Source organism: Alosa sapidissima, chromosome 13, assembly GCF_018492685.1.
Source record: "Alosa sapidissima isolate fAloSap1 chromosome 13, fAloSap1.pri, whole genome shotgun sequence".
Taxonomy (NCBI): Eukaryota; Metazoa; Chordata; class Actinopteri; order Clupeiformes; family Clupeidae; genus Alosa; species Alosa sapidissima.
The window spans coordinates 20978585-21003226 of NC_055969.1; the positions used below are offsets into that span (position 1 = coordinate 20978585).

Here is a 24642-nt window from a genome sequence, read left to right on the forward strand (position 1 = left end):
GGCATTATAATATTATTATGTCTTACTGAAAACCTGTTCAAAACTAAACATGTAAAAGAACCACAGTGATCTTAAAGACGCTAGATGAGTCTATAGAGAATAACTGCATATATATCCAGATAGATCAGGGTCATTTGACGCATTATAGCTGCCATATGTCTATAGAGAATAACTGCACATCCAGATAGATAGGGTCATTTGACGCATTATAGCTGCCATATGTCTAGAATAACTGCATATCCAGATAGATCAGGGTCATTTGATGCATTATAGCTGCCATATGTCTATAGAGTGGGGTGGTGGTAGTGTAGTGGTTAAGGAGCTGGGCTAGCGTGCAGTAGCCTGAAAGTTGTCGGTTCAATTCCCGGCTTCCACCGCTGTGCCCTTGAGCAAGGCACTTAACCCCAAGTTGCTCCGGGGACAATGTGATCCCTTGTAATATAGCTGACATATGTAAGTCACTTTGGTCAAGAAGTGTCTGCTAAATGTAATGTAATATAGAGAATAACTGCATATCCAGATAGATCAGGGTCATTTGACACATACATGCCAAACTGGACAGCCCAAGAGTTACTGGTTAGACTCACCCATGCCACATTACATGCCATGCAAACAACACAACAAAATTCACTTCCCTCCATCTCTACCTTATACACACACTTATACTATCACCCACCCACTCACACTCTTAGCAACAGATGCATGCACACACACATATGCATGCCAAAATTACACACACACACACACACACACACACACACACACACACACACACACACACACACACACACACACACACACACACACACACACACACACACACACAGAGAGTGCTGGGAGCGTACCTTGTCCCGTGTCTTGAGGACGATGGCCCCTAGAATGGTGGCTAGACCCAGACCAATGAAGGTGTACTGCATGTATTCCATCATGGCGGGCAGAACCACCAGGTTGGTGCGGAACGTTTTCAGAACCGGCCCGTCAATATAGCCACTCTAGAGCACACAAAGAGAACCACACAAGAGGAAAAGGATTGAGCAGAGAGCAGTTTACCGGGCTGGTCTGAGATTACGTGACCAGTTGGTTTAAAAGGGAGTTGACTGAAAAAGAATGAAAATATACACCCTGACGAGAGCCTCAGAGAAATATTTGGGTTGATTGAAATAGTTGAGATCCTTACATTTGGCATATACATTCTTATGATAACGTCCCCCTGGACTTAGCAGGCCTTTCTGTTGGGGTCAGCCCTCAAATAATTACTCATTATTAAAAAATACAAAACCATGTATTAACCGCACCCGTGTATCAACTGCAGTGCCCAATAGCCCAATGAATCAGAATCAGATTGTGCTTTAATCATGAAGAAGAATGAAGAAAAAAATTTATAGTCTGTCCTTGTGTATTAACCTCATAGCTGAAGAAGTTTTGCAAAATTAATGTATAAACCTTGGTTAATAGTAGGGAAATTACAGTACAGTACCTCTCCAAACCAGATCATCGGCATCACCACCTCCGAAATCTTGCCTGTCTCACTGGGGAGGACAAAAACACAAGGACAAAAAAAAAAAAAAAAAAAAAGGAGTCAGTTTAAAGAGTTGAAAATGTACACAGGTCTGGTTGAATTCATGAATTGTCACCAATAAGTAGATTGTATGCACACCTTTGCTTGTCATCTCCCTACCAACAGCGCATGTGTGATTTTTATAGATAATGTTCAATAATATTTGCAAATATATAACCCTTTTTCTGATAAATACTGTATCTCGGAAAGGAATACTTATTGCATGATACATTTATCAGAAACTTAACAGAAATGTCTATGAATTAAACTTTCTATAGGCCACGGAGGAGAGTTGTAGTTAATCATTATGAAATGAAGGGAGGCAAGTCAGCTCTTGGTCATTAAGTTTGCAGGACATGCAACAAGAAGTGTCACACTACCAACTCACTCCAACTCTGTGCCAAAGAACATTCAGGGTATGGGCAGTGCCGGCCTGATAAAATCGTGTTTGTAAATATGTGTGTGAGTGGATGAGTGAGTGAGTGAATGAATGTGTGTGAGTGAATGTGTGAATGTGAGTGAAGGAGTGTGTGAGTGAATGAGTTAGTGAATGTGTGTGAGTGAATGTGTCAGAGAGTGAATGTGTCAGAGAGTGAGTGTGTGAGGGAGTGTGTGAGTGTGATGCATTGCTCTCACGTGATTCCAAACACCGCCTTCATCAGTATATTGAGTTGCAGTCTGACAGACACGTTCATGGGTACTCCAGTCTCCTAAAAACAAAACCGATATTCAGATGGTCAAACATACCAGTTTTTCAGATTGCCAAACGGAGGGGCAAGGCTCAGTGTTCACACTTCTCTTTTCATATCTTTGTGAGAGTAATGTACAATCATAATGTGTATTATAAAACCATACAATGCACTAGAACTATCCCACACAAGCTTCACCAAAAAGCATTTTTTGTAAACATTTGTAAAAAGCATAACTGGTATGATATTGTTCATCTTGATTCTATAGTCCGATATGTTCTATTCCGAAATGTTCTATTTCACCCATGTAACAAACAGGAATGTAGCTCAGTAAGTAGCAGAGCACTCTATGATGCAGGAGACCTGGGTTCAATTCCTGCTTGCTGCAGCAATTTTGTGCATTTCTCACAGCTAAACCAAGCTAGATAGATAGATACAGTAGATATATAGAGATAGAAGGTTGGGCTTGTGGAACTATAGGCTACATGGTCCTTGCTTTAGATTGGAGGGCTGCAAAATGTACTACAAATAGATAAGAAAGGTCTTCTAAGCGTATTAGTTATCCACCTCTTTGTCTTATACACCGTTAACAAGCATTAACAAGCTGCTTATTAACATTTACAAGCTGCATGTTAACAGTTAGTTAATGTTATTAAAAGATAACAACAGTCAACTAACTGTTAGTAATAAATTGTTAACTGCTTATTATGCACTGTTAATACCTAATAAGCACGATATTCTAAAGCGTTACCAAAATATGGCATCACCATTCTTGGAAGATGTTCATTCAGCTGTTTTATTTTTTTTAGAAAAAAGACAAACCACAGATGTGCTTCTGTGTGTGTCTGTGTCTTTATGTATTTGTGTGTGACGGATCAAACCGAAAAACAAATATTCCGTGTCATCCTTGTGGGGCTACATTCCCACCAAGTTTCGTGCACCCCGGTCTTTCAGTGTCCCGGGAATCGTTGACACAAAATTACTGAATAAAAACAAAACAAAACAAAAAAATCTGGAAGAAAAAAAACTGACTAAACTTATATGACCGCCGTGCATAATTAGATAACTACTTTATATTTTATCCTTCACAACATTACTGTTCAAGAACACAAACAGAGAACCATGGACTTTGATCAGGAGATTACTATATGTGGAGAAACAAGGTCATCTCAAGATAAATGCCTTTATCTGCATAGTGGACCAGACCGTGTCAAATTACTAAAAGTGAGTCATCACAATGGCTGCCTTTAAAGACTGTGACAGATATGGGACAGAGTTATGGAAGGATTTGGTCATGGTTGAGGGCAGAGAACTTCTGGAGTGTTGTTGTTGTTGTTGTTGTTATTGTTGTTGTTGTTAATGAGAGTCTGCTAGGTGTGTTGTTAGCTACTGTGTATACTAATATAAAATGAGAACTTTGATTTAAAGCAAAATGCCCAACAAATTGCCCAGATTGTTATAGTCTGAAAAAGTATGCTTTTGACCACACATATCTGTTGCAGCTTCATTGCATGTGAGCAAGAGGAACAATGTCCGGCACCAGCACTGAAGATGGCTCGGTGCTGCAAAGCATCCGTCGTATTGATGTGCAAAGAAGTTACAAAGGATGCGCTCGAGGGGGTGTTTCTCTTTATTATTGAAGTTTGCTTCTAACCCGTACCCAAATACTTTGAGCTTGGAGTTAAGTGCGCCCACTCTGGTGATTGAGTCCACCAGGCAGTTTGCAGTTTCATAATATCGCTCAAACACACACACACACAGACACACTCACCCACCCACACACACACAAAGCCTGGATTTAAGAACTGAGGAACCAAAGTACATGCTTAAGTGAAAACAGAGACTGTGAGGTGTTGCTGGGTGAGTATCACGTTGGGACACATACTTGGCTTGGCCAAACTGCAGCGCCAGCCACTCTAAAGCACGCACACAACACACCCCCCAACCCTCCACACACACACACACACACACACAAAACAGACACATACAGGCATGCATACGCACACACACACACACACATATAATAAAGTGTGCACACACACACACACACACACACACAAAACAGACACATACAGGCATGCATACGCACACACACACACATATAATAAAGTGTGCACACACACACACACACACACACACACCCACAAGCACGCACACACACACACGCAATTGTCACACACCCATGCTCAAGCTCAAGCGCACACACACACACAAATGTACACACATTAACACAAACACACAAATGTGCGCAATGTGTCTCCCCTGGGTTTCGCTGGCGTCATGCTGTGAATGCTTTCCAGCTGGATGTTCCCTACTGCGGGAAACAGAACGCCTGTTCAGCCTCTCCACACTCTTCCAGCTTCAAATGGCCAACTGCTCAATTATCTCACAGCGATTACAGTGTCCGTCAGGCATCGTAAGAAAACAAAGAGACACAGAAAACACAAACACTCTATGAGAGGACTGTGGTCAGATGGACCGGTCCAAGTTTGCTGGTTATACCACTGGACATCGTTGTGTAACATACAATGGGAAAAAGACAACAGGGTCCACACCCAGTGTTGCCCAACAGTTTATCTGCTATACTCTGTACGTGTTTTATGATCGTATGATTGTCATATCACTTCAGGTGTCCTCAGGAAAAGCATGCCGTTCTTCCTCCAACAGGGGTAATTACAGTGCATGAAAATGCACTGTTCTGTTATCCGAAGTCTTCTTCTTCTTCTTCTTCCCACCAAATTTCTGCGTCTAATTCAGCTTTAACCGTTTAACGTAGAAACTTCGTTCAAACTTTGTAACATAGGTCTTGAAAAGGACACGTGGGGAATGTATTTTTCACTTTTGTAAACTTTATACTTTTTGAGATATTAATAAAAAACTAGAAAATGTAATTCCGAGGAAATTACCAGTGCATGAAAATATAAACATACTGTATATTAACATAAAATGCCAAACAAACTTTTATTTGGAAACAGTTGGCAGGAGTCATAGTTGATAACAACTGACAGTTGAAATGGCTGAACAGTTAAATAGTTGAGTAGTTTAAATAGGTAAATTATTTAATAGTGAATTATTGTAGTGAGGACATTTATTTTGAAACAGTTGTGGGCAGAGGAAATAGTAGTCTTAAGAGAGCCAGATTGTATGCTTAAAGCCTGAGACAGAGTATATAGTTTAAAAGTTGAATGTAGATAGTGTAATGGATGTTGATAGACAGAAAGTTGAATGGATGTTGATAGGCAGATTGTTTAATGGATGTTGATGGATAGTTTAATGGGTGGATGAGTAAATGGTTTGAAGAGGATGAATGGATAGAAAGTTGGATGGAATGTGCCTTATATCCTTGTAGAATGGAGAGACACAGAGAGTTGGCCTAGTTGAGCAGCTGGAAGTTGATACAGGTGCAAATTAGTCCATTGTGATGTCATAGTGCTAGTGCAAAGTCTATGGGGAAAAATAAGCTTGTTTTTTGTTAATATCTCAAAAAGTATAAAGTTTACAAAAGTGAAAAATACATTCCTATTCCGAAGTTTCTACGTTAAACGGTTGAAGCTGAATTAGACGCAGAAATTTGGTGAGAAGAAGAAGAAGACTTCGGATAACAGAACAGTGCATTTTCATGCACTGTAACAAGCTTATTTTCCCCATAGACTTTGCATTAGCACTATGACATCACAATGGACTAATTAACTTGATTTGCACCTGTATCAACTTCCAGCTGCTCACTACTAGGACCCATCAAAGGGCCAGTTAAACTGATTGAACCTGTATCAACTGCTTTCTGCTTAACTAGGCCAACTCTGTGTCTCTCCATTCTACAAGGATATAAGGCACATTCCATCCATCCTTTTCAAACCATTCACTCATCCACCCATTAAACTATACATCAACATCCATTAAACAATCTGCCTATCAAAATCCATTCAACTTTCTGTCTATCAACATCCATTACACTATCTACATTCAACTTTTAAACTATATATCCAGGCTTTAAGCATACAATCTGGCTCTCTTAAGACTACTATTTCCTCTGCCCACAACTGTTTCAAAATAATTGTCCTCACTACAATAATTCACTATTAAATAATGTAACTATTTAAACTAATCAACTATTTAACTGTTCAGCCATTTCAACTGTCAGTTGTTATCAACTATGACTCCTGCCAACTGTTTCCAAATAAAAGTTTGTTTGGCATTTTATGTTAATATACAGTATGTTTATATTTTCATGCACTGGTAATTTCCTCGAAATTACATTTTCTAGTTCACTTTTACAATCCAAACACTGTAGCTCTTTTTATAATCCAGACGCTGTAGACCTAAATCTAACATTCAATAAAATGTTTTAATAATCTAACAAGACAGACTCTTTCAGCGGCAACTACGGGCTGTTAACTTCCAAAACAAAAAGCCACAGCGATGACATATATCTGCTCTTCACTCATCACAGATGACAGCTCACTAATAATAAGGCAAGCTGCTAGAATTCAGATGGTCAGGCAAGCAGTTTCGATTAAAGATTGCAGATTCGACCCGACAAATCAAGACCTACTAATGCCTTCATTGACCACGATTTCATTTTTATGGATGCAATACAACCATAACAGCTGCAGTTAGGCAACCCTATCTGATTTCCAATTAGCTTATCATATCTTTTGCCCATTTGTGGGCCGCACTATACAATATTATTGCGCTATAAACAAGACTGTAATACCTTGAACCTAAACGACCTTTTAAAGTCACCACAACTTTTTTAAAAAGACATCACGTCACCAAGTCAGGCTAATGTTCTGATGAAACTATCATATCACACACACACACACACACACACACACACACAACAAAGGCACACACATATACACACACACATACAAACAGATACATACAGGCGCGCATGCACACACACACACACACACACACTCATCTGCAGGGCTTAAAGTAATTAAACATTCTGTCCCCGACCTTATCAGACATTTATGAGGACGTCATTTATACTGTAGTCTCATTATCTATTTTCAAATCTCATCATATGTGCCTACACACTTTAAGCCCTGCAGCAGATAATGAGTTTATGCAGCAAATTTAGATAACAAAGCAAACCTTACGTTTTTACACTGCTTGTAACAGATAATATAGTTCTTTTTCAGAACAGTGGCGGGTCATGATAGCCCTGAGCGATAAGGTGCATCATCTAAAAAAGCCGGCCAATAATGATGTAGGACTGCTGAACATACCCAAAACAGACATTACATCATTATCTTATGTTTTTTTTGCCATGGATTTGACTGTCAACTCTGGTGTGAGTTTTGTGTATTTGTGTGAATACAAAACAGTGGAAATTTTAAGAAATCCCCAAAATCTCACTAAATAATACATTTTTTTTAAAAATAAATAAATCTACTGTATAAACTGTCTCTCTCTATACATAGACAAAGTGCTATGAAACAGGTGTAGAAACATCACTAATGGGTGATTGGTTGAAAGAGCAATGAGGTGATCAAAAATTACCATCTAAGGGCCTCTACACATGGGAGCTGCTGAAGAACTGGGCAGAGAGAGTGCCAACAGGACACACACACACACACGACTCCTGACTTACGGGATGGATGTCGATGAAGAGGCCGTGGTCATCCTCATTGGGACTGAGACCAAACACTGTGCCAAGCAGAACCGGGTCAGCGTTGTAGAAATGCGGCTGAGAGATGAACACTGGAGAGTCTGTAACCACAAGCACAGTTAGCACACAGGTGAATCTAAAAAATGGCTCCCATCTCCAAACGCCTCCACTCAAATACACACTTCCTTCCATACACAACTAGAGTCTCTGGAAAAAGCCTCACAACCAGGCCATGTCTGTCGCCTGTCTGTCAGTCAGTGACATCTTGCAGTCTAACTGGAGAAGGGAATGTTAAAAGCAATCTGTATTGATTACATTTATTTTAAATTTGAGAAATCACAGAGAGCAATACTGAATTCATACTAATATTGAGTACATAGACGAATGCAGGGCTGATGCTACAGGTTGAAAGAGATCCCTTATCATAATTACATTACATAATGAGACAATGCTAAAGAAAAACATGATATGTTTATTTCAGTGATGACTAGAATTATTTTAATGGTATACTGAAGGTGTTGTAACTGCTAGAGACATTGCTCTTTGGTATGGTGAAGTACGCCTGAAAAATATCTTCAACACAAAGGCAAGATAAAGGCCTTCCAGTCTTCTCTGATGATAGACTTTTTACAACATTTAAGTGCCAGGCCATCATCTCTGAAGATAAAATGTACAGAGCACTATCTATGAGGATAGAATACATACTGAAAAGGGCATTTTCAGTTCATTTACCAAAACCCCTTTATTTTCCCTCTATATCACCGAAATTGGAGAAAGGAACTATTATTTCAGCTTTTATTGCTGAAGCTTACAACAGGAAACTTTATTTCCATCTATATTACTGAAAACTGACAAGGAAATTTTATTTTCCAAGATATTTGTGAAGCCTACACAAGGAACCTGAATGCCTCATAGTGAATACTGCAGAAAGAATCTCTATTTCCCAAGATATTAGTGAAGCCTGCACCAGGAAGCTTTACTCTTTCTAAAAGTAGAACTGGTCTCTTTGGCTAGAGTGGAATGGATATGGCGCTCACTTTGTCTACAGCTGCTGACGTTGAGGAGACCTGACTGCCTGCAGGGACAGAAGCCCTCGTTGGGGGGGTAGACGCTCCCGTTGGCGAAGATGGTCGAGGGAGCCACATAGCGATACACAGGAACACCACCTACGCTTCCCGGCCTCTGGTAGACCAGCTCCATCGACCTGCGGAGAGACACAACCGCCAGGTGCACTGTAAGGGCAAAGCAAGTTCATTTATATAGAACATTTCGGACTTGTAACCGGAGGGTTGCTGGTTCGAACCCCGAGCAGTAGGAAATGCTGAAGTGCCCTTGAGCAAGGCACCTAACCCCTCACTGCTCCCCGAGCACCGCTGTATTAGTGTGTGCTTCACCTCACTGTGTGTTCACTGTGTGCTGAGTGTGTTTCACTAATTCATGGATTGGGATAAATGCAGAGACCAAATTTCCCTCACGGGATCAAAAGAGTATATATACACAGTATCTATACAGTATATATACACAATATATACTTAACATTTTACACACTGGGGGAATTCAATGTACTTAACATAAACAAAAACAAAGACTAAAAGTAAATAAAAGCATAAAAAGGCAATAATAAAAAAAAGCTTAACAAGTGAAGTATGTAAAATAAAAAAAAAACATAAAACATAAACATAAAAGACACTAGGTAGAATAATTGAAAGACGGGGATTGTAGGGCTAACAAGAAGAACACTGTACACCTACTTGCTCTGCCATTTCTTTCACTATAAATAAATCTGTAAATTAATAAGTTAAGATGTGCGTGCTTAGAGTTGCCTGATCCGCATGGCTCTGGGTGGCTGTTCAGGGTAGGCACAGGTAGACAGATCGGATGAGGGATGCTACCCACCTGCAGGCATCTGGACTGTAAAAAGGCAGGGTGGACTCCGTCGTCATAAACGGAGGCCACATCTGGCCAGCTGTGCCGTTAATCATGTTGCACTGTTCCGACTGCCAGTAGTTCACCTGTAGAGCACAGAAAGGGGGGCGGGTGGGGTGGGGGGGCTTGAGATTAGCGAAAAGCACAATGTCAACATGGCAGCTTTTACAGTATCTGGAGAAGAGCTCAAAGGTGCAGTTCTCGACTCTATTATGGGGAGAGATTGATTAAGTTTAAATATCAGCTATCAAACAAGGCCACTGCGTTCAATGCTCCATAGCTTGTTATCTCTCTGCGACAGAGATGAGGGGCTAATAGCCACAAACGCTTGTCTCTGCTTGCCGAATGTGAATGCACCTCAGGCCCAACATACCACCTACATTGTTTATTAAATCATGTTTAGTAGTATTCCCCCCTGGGACAGTACACAGTGTCAGGAGTGTTTGTCTCTGCTTGCCGAATTTGAATGCACCTCAGGCACAACATACACCCCCTCTCCCCCAAGAATGCAAAGCATCCAAGTGGAAAACCAACAGCTCAGTCACACAACTCCACTGGTGACCTGGTGGTCTTTACCCAGTGTCCAACCTACTGACCTCTTTCAAACCATTCCAGGAGTCGACTTTGTGCACCTTGCGGATATCGTCCTGTCCAGTAAACACTGTGAACAGGCCTGTGTTGGAGTTGTTGAACTGTGAACAGAAGACACAGACAACACAGAATGACACGCAGAGTAAACAGGTGCAATCAATAACGCAGGTTCACAAAACAGCTTTCTCCTACAGATATGTACCATATAGAGAGCATAAACAAGGTCATAAAAGCAACCACAGATACGAGCAGTGTAAGAAAATCTACCTAACACACACACACACACACACACACACACACACACACACACACACACACACACACACACACACCCTGCCTATGCCACACAGTCTTGCTGAGTGGTGTAGGCAATGTTTTCTGTACTCATGAGTGTCAAAGTTGTATTTTACCTCTGGAAATATTTGTTTGAATCCTCTCTATAAGAAATGTGTTTGGTGGATTCAAATTAAGAATTCAAATGTGTTCTCACCTCAGAGAAGAGGCCAAACTTTCCCGGGGGCAGCATGCCTGGGAAGAAGGTGTTGAGGAAGTCCACCAGCTTGCTGTCGTACCCCCACATCAGCTCTCCTACAGGCTTGGTGAGAAACGCACTCTCCTTAAAGACCTTGAAGGTGGCGCTGACCATCATGCGCACAGGAATGGGCTTATCCTCCATCATGACCGCTGCTCCCTACATACAGAGACAGAGACTCTTTCTTTCTTAAAATGTCCATGTGGTTAAGGACGCCATTTTCCAGGAAGAAAAAGAGGAAGTTCCCAAAACCCCACCCCCATCATTTTGATACCATTTAGAAGTCCTAAATGTCCTCTTTAGAGAACAAAAGGAAGCTCAGTAGTATGTATGGTGTGGGAGATATTCCAGTTTAGAAAGGTCCTCTAGAGAGGACAAAAATGAACTGCTGGTAGTCAGGAGGATAGGGCTTATCCTCCATCATGATCGCTGCTCCCTACATTCAGAGACAGGCTAAGGGACAACTCTGCACATACTCTGGACTGGCTACCTAACAAACAACAGTCAAGCAAATTATCCATCTGGGACTAATAATGCATTGAAACTCGAGCAAAGGGAAACATTTCGATCTAGGCTGGAGAGAGCTGCCTATAAACTAGGACCGAAGTAGAAGGATAGTTTTGCACATCCAGATCTTACTTCAGGGTTTCTGTAGGTCTCAACAAGATAAATGTAAGACTGGAGACCTTTCAAACACCTTTCAAGATCATTATCAGTAAGACTTAAGGCCGATGTCATGCCCTTGCGACCTTTTTCGCTTCGCCTGACAACTTCCTACCAATCAACAATGAGGCAGTGACAGATTTGACAGACATGAGACAGATTTGTATTTACTCTGAGGAGTCGAAGACCTTCCTCTGTGGACACCCCAACTAAAGAGGCAGATTTCTATTTACTCTGAAGAGTCTAAGACCTTCCTCTGTGAAAAGCCCAACCAGAGAAGCAGATTAATACATATTCTTAAAATGAGGGACATATTTCTCTGTACTCTGGTTGGATAGGGCCTCCCCACCCAGAAAGAGGGACAGATTTGAGTGTCTTCAAGATTTACGAGATCCCTTACTGCTTCAAGCCAAACTAAGAGACAGAATTATGTTTTGGGCAGACCTCACAAGTTCCTCACTGTCAAGATCCAAGGCATATGCATTCCTACATGTTCTGGAGAGATATACAGTGTAAGTATTTTTGCAAAGACTCAGGCGCTTTGGTCCATCGGGTGAACTCATAAATGCTGTGTGAAGCAAAATATTTGTTAAAAAAACAACAACAAGGGGTTCTATGGTGGAAATTGCTGTATATGTTCTGGCTGTATATGCAACTGACACTATTTTACTGAACCGGTGATGTGTCTTTCATAGCTCTGGAAAAACGTGTGGAGAGGAGAGAACAGCGGATCTCACCAACACCAGCATGTTGGGGATGGTGACGACGTCCGACTCGTTTCCCACCGACATGTCTCTCTCGAAAAAGTACCGTCGGTATTCGCGGTAGGACACAGTGTTGTTGGCATGGAACGTGATGTTGTCCTTCCATCTCTTCTCACTGGCGGAGAGAACATAGAGTCAAAGATTTCATTAGAGCTCACTGAGGGATTCTGGGTACAGATGACTTGAATTGGTGATTCGAACGTCAGGTAAAACTCAGTGCTTCTGTGACCTGAAAATGTTCTAAAAATTCTTCTTCACAATACTTGTGTGTTTACAGGTGATTGTTACATCCAATGAATTATCCAATGTATCCAGACAAATACAGAGAGTATTTCAATGGCTCTCTGTATTTGTCTGGTAATCTGGGCTTTCAAACGTACACTAACTGAGGCAAAGTCCTAATAGGCAACCCCCCCCCCCCCCCCCTTACTTCCTTCAGTACACTGTTAATGTGCACTGAGCGCTTCCTTGCATTGTTCCCACTTTTCGATGGTTAGTATTGTCCCAATATCTGCACTATATACTTAAACAAAGTATTTGAAGTGTGCAAGTGTGCTGAGATCCTATGACAACCCATTTGCCCAATAGTACACTGCAGTTATTCAAGGGTTAACATTCAGGAGGAGGATGTGAGGCTCTGGTAGGGTGTTAGAGGCTGAGCTGACATCAGCAAACACTCAACATATAGTGTGGGGATAAAAGAGGAAGTTTGACACAGCAACGTATGAGATTCTCATGATGAGAAGCCTTGTGGGTTGGGGGGGGGGGGTTGGGGGTGCATATACTTCCTCAAACCAAAGGCCTCTTTCTCATGGATGTCATATAGACCTGGAGAGAGTGAGAAAGTACTGTCCCTATTAATTTCACTGAGTGATGCTAGGCTAGCTACTTCTATATAAAATATAGGCTGCCACTATTTTTAAAAATGGCATCGGACGTGTGCACACTTCCCACGCACAAGCCAATTAGATGCCACATTAATGATGTGATTAGATTATTTCGTCCATGTGGCTGATTTTGGCTGTGCAATTAATTGAATTAATAGTCAATTATGACTTCCAACGATTATCAAAACAACTTAATTGAAACAACAATCATTTTACTGCATTCTGTTTGCAACAATACTAGTTTTGTCGTGTTATAAATCAAGGGCCCCTCCCTGCTTTACAGAGTACTCTCAGAGTTTTATTCAAAATTCAGTTGAATCTACTGATAATTTCTTTTCAAGATTAGAAAATTATTTTTTCAAAATCCTTGAGTAATCATGTTAAATAATCTTGATCTCAGTATTGACTGAAGTAATCATGATGAGCGGCCCTTATGCTCAATGAATTTTCATTACTGATAAATGTCTATTTATGAGTACATGACAATAAAACCTGAACTTGAACGTATGTAGATTGGCTGATCCTCCCAGCTTGGAAATGGCCAATCCAAGACTCCTGAACACTACAAAACCGATCTGAACTATTTATTTTGTTTCGTTTTTCTTTCTTTTCTCCCTTATTGGATTGAGCTACTTTCTGTGACAACAATGACCACCAACACTGTGTGGCAATAAAGTATATCTTATCTTTTCTTATCCACATGGATTACATTCACATTACCTAAGCCTAATTCTTCAATTCTAATATTTTTTCTCACCTCAGATTTTTCTATATCTTGACGTTCACATTTAAAACTAGAGTGCATTTTTGAGAAAAGGCTAAATGTGGCGAAAGATGTGTCTTCGGCATTTGGAACAGGGCATGTATAACCTTGTTGCATTCTGTTGTGTTGACCGCGCGGCTCAGCCCTGCACTCGCCTGGACTCAAACCAGCAATCAGCAGCACCACAGATCGGGACTCGGGACTCAAGCGTGCTAGCAATCGACCTAAAAGCCCTGACGTCGGAAGGGAGGTTTACACAACATACATACTGCACTGTTATGTACCAGCTGGCTCCTATTACACATGGGATTAGTGAAAATCAGATGCAATGAAATCAAATGTCTGCTCTAGATGTGCAATAAGACCAACAAAGTTGTGGTTACAGTGATTTTAAGAGAGCAAAGTAGGGATGTAACAGTATGAAAATTTAACCGGTTATAGTGACCAAAATTATCACAGTTTTCGGTATTATCGCAGTATGTGTGTTCAATATGTTCATAAAGCACTGATAGGCCTAGACAGGCTGAGATTGTGACAAATTGTGTCACCAAAAAGTGTGAGTGTGTATATTATATTACAAAAATATAGGTAAAACCTAAAGCAAATTGTTACTGATGTGTAGATGTGATTCCTTTATTCTGGTGCATTTTAAGGTGGCCTATTGCTACTGGAGAAGGGCATATTTTCGATCACATTCATAGGTCTTTATACAACAATTGGGTTCTATGGAACTATTTATTTGTTTCTGATTGGCCGAGAGACGTTCCATGAGTTGGAATATCCCTGGATATTTCAACTCAGACTTTGCACAGCTAATAATAAATCACTCCGCGATACAATGCCTCCACCATCAAACCGTAACAAAACAGTGCTTCACCACATCTGTGGATTAAGCCACACAGTCAACTCAATGTAAGTAAGATAAACGAGGATGCTAATTGTTTTCAGCATTGCCAGCATTGTGTATAATATGATTGTCACTTGGAGGAGACTTGTAGATAACTAACGTTAGCATAATTAGCTAACCGCTGCTAACGTGCTAGCATCGTCACATTAGGCTGTGCACAGTAGTGTAACATTTATTCACCATAAATTAATAAAGTTGAGTGGTTCTGCAATGTAGACTATGTTTCCGTTTTTTTGCAGTATCATGTCCCTTACATGACATGGCCCAGTGTCCTTGTAACATGCAGCAAACCTAGATATGAATGTGCGCAGAGGGGGATCCACAAATATTTCTTGATTTGCATGTGTGTTTTGTTATCTACAAATAAAAAAATAATATTTGTAACTCATATATTGATTTTTACAAATATAGATAAATAAAATGCCATTTGTGAAACTGAAAATTTCATTTGTGAAATGTGATTATGCATTTGTGGATCACCAGCACACGCATTCTTCGCTTTCCAAAGTTACGTGTTTTTGAGACGATCTTCACATGAGTCACACAAATCCACACGTAAATAGGCCTACTTTAATTCACCGGCACACACAAATCGCAATTCAGTAAATGGCGACATCCACAAATATTTCTTAACTTGCATTCGTGTTTTGACATCCACAAATAAAAAAATCATATTGTAACTTGTAAATTGGTTTTCACAATTGTAGATGTGTATTTGTAAATGAAATGGCATTTGTAAAACTGAAAATTGCCTTTGTGAAATCTAATTTTGCATTTGTGGATCACCAGCACACACAGTTTTCGTTTTCGCATTTGTGGATCAGCATTTGTGGATCACATATTTTTGAGACAAACTTTGCGCAGAGAAGCCACCCAGATTCACAAGTAGCCTGCTGACACTTTCTAATCCAGTAGATGGCAGTGTTGTTCTATGGGACTCATAACCAAAGATTCTTTGCTCATAACACACAGAGCTAGCGAACCTAGTTCTTAAATCTAACAAGTTATGCCTTTTACAACAAGCTTTTTGATGGAAAAGTGGTGTTTAATTTCCATAATCTTTGTTTAGTAAATGCATAAAACCGTCAGTTTGCAAGCGAAATCAAGAATTACGATCTTTGAGTTTGTTTATAGTTACCTAGCAACCGAGGCTTTAAGTGTTAAAACCAAAGATTCTAGAACAGAGTTATGAACATCAGACCCTTGAGTGAAATCTCGACCTTATTAGTGATTGATAGCCTATCTTATGCGCTGTGTTTAAGCAGGCCGTGAACAAAGGGTTAACTTATAGCCTACAGGTAGAAAAAAGAAAAAATGGTGATAATATAACGTTAGCTAAGTTAGTTTGCCTGCTAGCTAGCTTATCAGTAGGCTATACAGTCTCTCAATGGGAATTTATGTGATCTATTTACCAGTGCAATAGCTACTTCTGTCTAAACTAGATGTACCGCAGAGCGGTACAAAATATGACCGCCGCCCAGTCCAGCACATTTTTTCCACAAAAATAAATCACGCTGAAAGGCCTATATGATTCCTATATGAACTGTCTCACTAAATTGCATTATCCACCCTCAATTCTCACTGGTATCTGCTAGACAACAAGTACCAAAACATGATTAGTTCATAGATTTCACATGTAAAATTCATTTTATACAACCCCACCCCCATCTTGCCTGTTCATAATTCTGAGAAATTCTTGAATTGTGTGCATGTGTGCGTGTACACGTTTATGTTTATGTGTGTGGGTGTTTGTGTACGTGCTTGTGTGTTTGCCTGCGTATGTGTGTTTGTGCATGTGCATGCATGCGTACATATGTCTACTGTGTGAGTATGTGTCATATGTATGATTACTGTGAATGTATATGTGTGCGTGTGTATCTGTTTATGCACATGTGTGCACATGGAATGGGTTAACATGACCCCTGGAGGCAAACATACGGAAAAAATTGGTCATCCTAGGCCCTACGGTTCTCAAGATATTCACAGAAAACTGTGTCTGCCCTACCCTCCTTTCAGGGGGTCCAGTACAGCGGGGGGGCTACAGATAAAAACGAAAAAAAATGGTTCCATGCTATCCATGTGGGGTTACATGCCCACCAAGTTTCATGTACCCCGGTCTTTCAGTGTCCCAGGAATTCTTGTTGGTGTACGGTCACTAAATGTACACATAAATTATTTTATTGTAAGGCCCCCCATGAACGAAAGTTCACAAAACTTGGCATGCATTCGGAGGCATGCATTCATAATGATCCTACACTTTCAATTTCGTGTAGTTTTGACCATGTCAGCCAGAGATATTGTGATGAAAACACCTAATTTTTTGCTTTTTAATTTTAACTAGGTGGCGCTATACATGAAATAAGTGGTAATGGGATGGGTTGACATGCCCCCTTAAGACCAACATACAAAAAAAGGTGGACCTTCTAGGCCCTACGGTTCTCGAGATATTCACAGAAAACTGTCTCCGGCCACCTACAGGCCAGTTGGTGTATAGTAACATAAATTAATTTATTGTGTGGCCCCCCATGAACGGAATTCCACGAAACTTGGCGTGCATTCAGAGGGTGTCATAATGATCCTACACTTCCAATTTCGTGCAGTTTTGACTATGTTAGGTCACAGATACCTGCGATTACAACACCTCATTTTTACTTTTTTGTGTTTAACTAGGTGGCGCTATACATGAAATGAGTGGTTATGGAATGGGTTGACATGGCCCCTTGAGATCAACATACAAAAAAAATGGTCCTTCTAAACCCTACGGTTCTCGAGATATTCACAGAAAACTGTGTCTGCCCTACCCTCCTTTGGGGGGTCCAGTCCAGCGGGGGGGGGGGGGGGGGGGGGGGGGGGGGGGGGGGGGGCTACAGATCAAAACGAAAAACGATGGTTCCATGCAGGGCCGGCCCGAGGCATAAGCGAACTAAGCGGCTGCTTCCCCAATCGAGTTTCTTTCTTTTTTTTTTTTACATAATAAATAACGTAAACAAGTGACATCAATGAATGAATAAATGAAACAATTAATAAAAATTCTGATTTCATTATCAATATGCCTGCCTACCTCCACTGTATCTGCCAGCCTTTGAGTCACGCGCATAAACTAGACACCTCAGGTGCATAGACAATTCGTGCAGACACTGCATCAAGTTAAAAAATTGGAAGAGACGGTAATGTTAAGAAAAGTCACAAAAAAGGACGTATCCCTCTGGTGCCGAAAACAGTAAGAAGAAAATGACAGAGGAGGAGAAAAACGAGCAAGATACAGGTATGTTTGCATGATATTATTTACAGTATGTTTTGTGCTTGAGGCAGCTAGCTAGCTGTCATGATCTAATATAAGCCATCACCAGAGCTAAATCCCCGCCATCAACAGAGAAATATCTCCCATTAATATATATTTATCTAGGTGTATTTCAGATGTCAAGGATATTGGGATTGTTTTGGATGTTTAATCAAGCATGTACCCTAGCCATAGGTGGGCTTATGTTGTAAATTAAAGTTAGCTATCGATAGCTGACTGAAGTGGACATTAGCACTACAGTAGCTACATGAAAACGTACTGTAGCTGAAGGCAAATTTACCACAGAGGGATTGTTTCTGATTTCGCACCTGAAAGTGTTGATAGTTTATTACTGTTCTATAATATGTGACATAGTGGTAAGTCTGATAGCAACAGCAGGCTAAGCCCAGGCTCCCAGTCCCAACCCCAACCCACTGACTAGCGCGACTCTGGGCATCGGTAACGTTCCAGCTTCATAGGCAAAGATGGAACAGTATGTGCGCTCTGCTCTAAGATCTTTGGAGAGAGATGGTAGTGTTTGAGAAAATATACCATGTTGGGTGGGGAGACTTCTGTGATGAAAATAGACTTACATTTGATTAAGATAGTGGCAAGTGATGTAGCGGTGCTACCCTAATATTTAGGCTGCAGTAGATCACCATGTTAAGCGTTCACCATACTGCAATTAAGTATACTTTTGCCTCATTTGCCAATAGAATATGAATTGTTACATGTGGAATTGCTTGTTGATGAGTGTAAGTAATGATAGCAAAATAAACTCATTCTGCTCGATCAAATATGCACTTATGCAATATATTTTTTTTTTTCAGAGACACTGTTGAAATACTTTGGAGCACATCTCTATCTCTACCTAACTCTACCTCATCAAGTGTCTGCCTCCATGGCTGATGACACAGAAGGTGAGGTTTTCTTGATGGCAAATGGTTACATACTGTAGCCTGTTAATATGACATGACACATTTAACATAGTTTTTGTTTTATTTATTTATGTATTTATTTAATCATTGCAGGTTTGTCCACTGCAGAGTTGCAGATACCTGAAAGCCAGGAACGAAGTAGGAATAAGTATCTATTTTTTGGGACATTTTATTTTTGATTATTAATGTTTGTCTATTTTGGTTTTATTTTGTAGTTGAAGATTGCTCATTTAATGCACATTTGCGGATCTGTTCTGCAAATCTGTTGAAAAACAAGTCATTAAACGGATGTACTTGTTTACAACAAATACAAATGCTGTTGTATTAAATTGTTTTAAATAAATATGTAAATAATAAATAAATTAGTACCCTCTAAGATTAAAAGGTGACGGGGTTGGTGTAAATAACAACTAATACATTGGTTTACCAAGCACATGGGGCCAGAAGTCTAGAGCGGAGCCCCAAAACATTTTTGGCATGAGAGCAAGGATGGATTACTGAATGAGCCTACCGAGTCCTTATGCATCTGTGTCCAGGGGGACAGTAGTTCATAATCAGTCACTGTATTAATACATAACCTCACTGTATTAATTTATAATATGACATTATAGTGTGAAGTTGTCAATTATCGCCAAGCACAGGTGACTCTGCGTTGTGGGAGGGGGCCCCCAAATCAAATTCTGCTTAGGGCCCCCAAAAGGCTCGGGCCGGCACTGGTTCCATGCTATCCATGTGGGGTTACATGCCCACCAAGTTTCGTGTACCCCGGTCTTTCAGTGTCCCGGGAATCCTTGACGGAAATTTGGACATGCAAAAAATAAAAAAAACCAAAAACAAATCTGACTAAACCTATATGATCGCCGCTTCGCTGCGCGGCAGTCATAATAAATATGATCATTAATTGTGGTGCTAGGGCTACCCAAAAAGTGAAAAATCACACACATCAAATTGACCTGAAACTTCAGATTCCTTTGTTTGGTAACATAAGGCATATATTCACCGCTTTTCAGCAAAATCTGAGAGGTGTCGTACATGATACCCCGATATTGGCTGTTTTCACATGGAATGACCCAGATGTTTCTACCACAATTACCACGTATTTGCAAGGACTCGCTCTGTTGGTTCCCTTGTGGTAAGATCTCTTGATTGTTCGTTGGCTGACCCAGTTAGCAGTGCTAACTGATGCAATTGACATTGGTCTATGCAACTGCAGTCACAAAAGCTAACGTTAGATGAGTAGGCTGTCAGGCTGCATAGACAGTATTATATGAATCAAGATAAATGACAGGTTGTATGAATGACAGATTTATATGAATGCAGGCTCAAGGCTAAATTATAATTATTAATCAGTAATGGTCATTTTTGTAAAATCTTACTGACTATTTTCAATGTGATAATTTCACTGGCATAGTAGCCTACTATGACACTGTATTATGATAGACAGCTAATGTGTGTGTGTGTGTGTGCGCAAATGGTAGTGGGCTTGTTTGTAGGAAAGTCCAGGGCCTTTTTTTAGTCCCAGTCCTTCCCTGATCTGCGGTGAACCCCACCTAATAATTACACGCATTACTGCATACATCACGTACCAATCTGTGGGGGAGAGAATGGGAACAATGCAAACATATGATATCCATGACGAAGCTTGTGTCTGAACCCTGTCTTCAAATCGTAAAAATTCGTACAGGACTGTAAAATGTGCAGTCCCAGCTTTCTGTATTGGTGCGGTGAGGACAAGGGAGGACGTCAGAACAAGCAGCTAAGTGTCTGCGCAGCAGCGCTGAAGGAACTAATAAGCTAACTGATTCCGCCTCCACTGTAATTACAAAAGTTCTGAACTGTAACAAAATGGCGGAATTGTTCAACCCTCTCTCACTGCTTGTCTCTTGGTTTCTCTCCCACTATGGTATTAGCGCACACAACAAGGGGGATACCAGTGCATCTCGTGAAAGGAAAACAAGCAGACAAAAATTACGCAAGTTGAGAAAATGGCATCGACAATGATAGCAAAAGTCTCAGAAACCTTGCAAAAAAAAACGCCTCTCACCTCTCTCTCTCTCTCCCTTTTTCTCTCTCTTTCTATTTATTGTTCTCTCTGGCTCAGCTTCTCTCACTATCTTTCTCTGTACATAAGAGCTACAGTATGTGGGTCAGATATATTAGAGTAACCAGATTTGTGTCAATTATGTAATAGTGAGGGGCATCCAGAATGGTGTGGTTTGTCGAAGGGGGGGGGGGGGGTTATTATGCATGTCCACCCCACATCCACATGGTCCCACTTATCCTCTGACACGTAGATCACTATGACTCCATCTCTCTCTCTCTCTCTCTCTCTGGCCCAGACCCCCAAAGGAACAGGGGACCCTGAAGCCTAAGACTGCGTGAAGTTGCTACAGTGTTCTCCACCACAGAAAATGTAATGGGGTTCCTCAGTCAAATAACAAGGGTTATATGTGATATGTCTTAGGGACCCTCAATTATATACCATGGGTTATGTCATTAACCCCTGATATCTGAATGGGGCCCCTCAGTCAAATAACACAGGTTACACTCTCTGTGATAGGCATACTTTGTAATTGCCATCTTTTTTCACAGGAAGATGCCTTGAATCTGTTGTCCCACGGGCCCAGTGGCTCATAATCCCTCTATACACACACACACACACACACACACACACACAAACGTGTTTGTATCAAGATCCACTACAGGGATCTGAAAACACACTCCTAACCACCACTTTATCTGGCATTATTTTTCAAGAAGCACAAACAAAATGCTCACCTCATCACCAAGTGTTTCTGGTTGGTGATTTCAACAGAGTAAGGAACAGACTAGATTTTTTAAATAAAAGCATGACTTAGTGACTTAAATAGTTTAGCAGTCAGATAAGAAATAGGGCAATTCCACGCTAAACTGTCACGTCCATAACGCCAACACAATGCCATGGTATGATGTGAATGGTGATTACTTGAAATTTGAGCATTCACTTTTCTTGGTTGTAGAACTTAGATGAAAAACTTTTCACATAATCATTTGCATCATACAAATACCATGGCATTTAGTTGCCGTTATGTACGTGACAGTGTTGTGTGGAATTGCCCATTATTATTATTATGTTGTACAATTTTCTCATTCTATCCAGATCCCAGATTTACTTTTAATTTCCTATTGGCAGAGGACAGACCCCGAGGCACATGGTAAATGCCACCGCACGCTTCTGAGGGACCTGATCCCATGCATGCCATAACGCATTTAAAACACAAAGTTTTAAATAATAATGATAAAGATATAAACCTGTAGACAGGGAGTGCACGGAGAATGTGAAATACCACGTTTTTGATTCGGAAAAGAGAACAATTTCAAAAATAAATATGGAATTGATTTAAACAAGGAAAGCAATCAGCCAACTGCAGTTTATTTTGGAGAAGTAAGTAAAGATCCCACCACAGAGCTTTTGATCATATCTCAAACAATTACACGTTTCAATAGGGTTAATGTTCCAAACCTTTAGGCAAAAAAAAAAATATATATATATATATATATATAACCATCTGATCCCTTGAAAAAACAATGAGTACCCTGACTGCATGATTATTTAGGACCGCTGCAAATGAATGTCCCTTTCTGACACAGATGGAAGACATTAAGAATGTACAGAAAGAAAATGCTGGCAGAGCCTGTCGACACACACACTTCCCTCAATCAGAACACATGCAGCACAGCGTGAGAGGCCAATCCACAGTACGTTTTACACAGGGAATAAAAGTGATTGACAAGCTTCTGACTGCATACACCCAACAACACAGAGAGCGTGGCCTACACGAACATACAGTATGCAATACTGGATTTGCAGTTTGGGGAAAGGTGTGACTTAGCCTACCTGTAAACGTATGGTCCCTTCTGTTCCACCATAGGCTTCTCGCCATTCAAAATTTCTTGAGGGTTCAGTACGTTCCAAAAGTACACCGACATGAAGAACGGCACGGGGATGTCCTTCCACATAGTGTAGGACATTTCGTTCGCAGGGTTGATCTCCACATTCTGGAAGACAATAACACTTGTTATGAATTTACGTGCTTCCCCTAATTTCCTTCCATCTTGACATCGCTGACAGGTGAGGATGCCTTAATCTGCTGCCCTATAACCTACATAAAGTGTAACCTATTTCCAGTCATATAGGCAACTAGCTGAATTCATTGGCACAAGTCCTATAATAATTATCCTATTTGAAGAATAATGCAAATGACCCATGAGGGGAGCACTGTGGACTCAAAAACAGCGCCAACAGGTAGTGTAATAGCTGTAGGCAGGCTATAGGCTACCAGAAATGGTCTATAGCCTACTACAGGAATGTTAATGCACAGGAATGCACAAACAAGTAATGCTGTCAAATTGTGTCGCAAGTTAACTTAGGTTCAAAATGCATTGCATTAAGTATCGAGAGAGAATTCATAACCTACCTTGACAATTTGGTCATCAATAATGATAGGTCCGACAAATACAAGAATGATCCCAAAAACAACTGTAAGAATTCCTGCAACTGAAAGACCTAATGCAATTTTTGATTTAGATATAGCCATGGTTTGGACACAACAAATAAAAACCGGTAAACAACGGAAACTAGTAGCTTGCTTTGGTTGGTTGGTTCTAGGTCACTATTTAAAACGACTTGCTGGCTTTTGTTCTCCGTGTAGACATCAACAAGAAACGGACACGTGAACGACAACTCCTGTAATTTAGTTAGCAACTGAATTCTTGCGTTCAGGTATATAAAGCCCTTGTCATTCTAGGATGTAATTCTTAAAGTCCACAGTACAGCAGATAAGACACCCGCGGAGACTCGCTAATAGAACCGAGAATAGCTTGGCCGGCATGTTTATCAAACCATCATAGCCACACCTCCAAAACAAGGGACTTCTGGGTAGTGCAGGGTAACGTAGCCTATGTATTCAGTCATTTTGACGTGTATGCCACAGAAACATGGGTAGTCATATGAACTCTAGATGAGCTTGGTGATGTACAATACGTTGATTTAAGATATGAAGACACATACGTGTCAGGGTTTCCGTTGTCCGGTAATTACCGGACATTGGCCGGAAAAAAAATGAAATGTCCGACAAAATTAAATCTCTTTGGTCAAATTGTCCGATTGAAATTGGCTAATAATCCCGTCCCCTAACGCAATCTGAATTTGAGAATAAGCCTTAAAATGTAAGCCTATATTAAAGCAATAAGTCCTGGCTATGTTTTTAAATGTACAGGCTCTTCCGTTTGAAAGCTATTAAACAACACGCATAGCCTGCATTTCAAATAGGAAGCGCACGCTTAAAACGTGTTAAACAACGAACAAATGAGTGAGGCGGTTCAAACATGGCCAGGCCTAGGCAGACTAGCCTTAAAAGTTTTTTCAGAGGCCAGACGCGATGGATGATGATAAATTGGTAACGTCTGAAGCCTCAGATGTCCGGTCAACTCCACCACCAAGATAAAAAGCGTAAGTGTCGGGCGTATCTATCGGAATCATGACGTG

The 24642-nt window shown here is 40.6% G+C and overlaps 1 protein-coding gene across 5 annotated transcripts in view; it reads right to left on the bottom strand.

Moving 5' to 3' along the window:
* The window catches only part of scarb1 (scavenger receptor class B, member 1), a 27090-nt gene extending 3074 nt beyond the window's left edge, over positions 1 to 24016 (bottom strand). For 3 of the 5 annotated variants that reach the window (XM_042059951.1, XM_042059950.1, XM_042059949.1), the window contains exons 1-11: positions 23573 to 24015; positions 22993 to 23153; positions 12314 to 12455; positions 10872 to 11072; positions 10387 to 10482; positions 9761 to 9876; positions 8902 to 9068; positions 7847 to 7965; positions 2195 to 2268; positions 1478 to 1529; positions 846 to 992 (exon numbers count right to left, since the gene is read on the bottom strand). In XM_042059951.1, the coding sequence (XP_041915885.1) occupies positions 846 to 992; positions 1478 to 1529; positions 2195 to 2268; positions 7847 to 7965; positions 8902 to 9068; positions 9761 to 9876; positions 10387 to 10482; positions 10872 to 11072; positions 12314 to 12455; positions 22993 to 23153; positions 23573 to 23692 (1395 nt within the window). In that variant the 5' untranslated portion in view covers positions 23693 to 24015. Of the gene's footprint in view, positions 1 to 845; positions 993 to 1477; positions 1530 to 2194; positions 2269 to 7846; positions 7966 to 8901; positions 9069 to 9760; positions 9877 to 10386; positions 10483 to 10871; positions 11073 to 12313; positions 12456 to 22992; positions 23154 to 23572 lie in introns of all 5 variants that reach the window. The other 2 variants (XM_042059952.1, XM_042059948.1) reach the window with 2 other exon arrangements.
* Between the last annotated feature and the right edge of the window lie 626 nt (positions 24017 to 24642).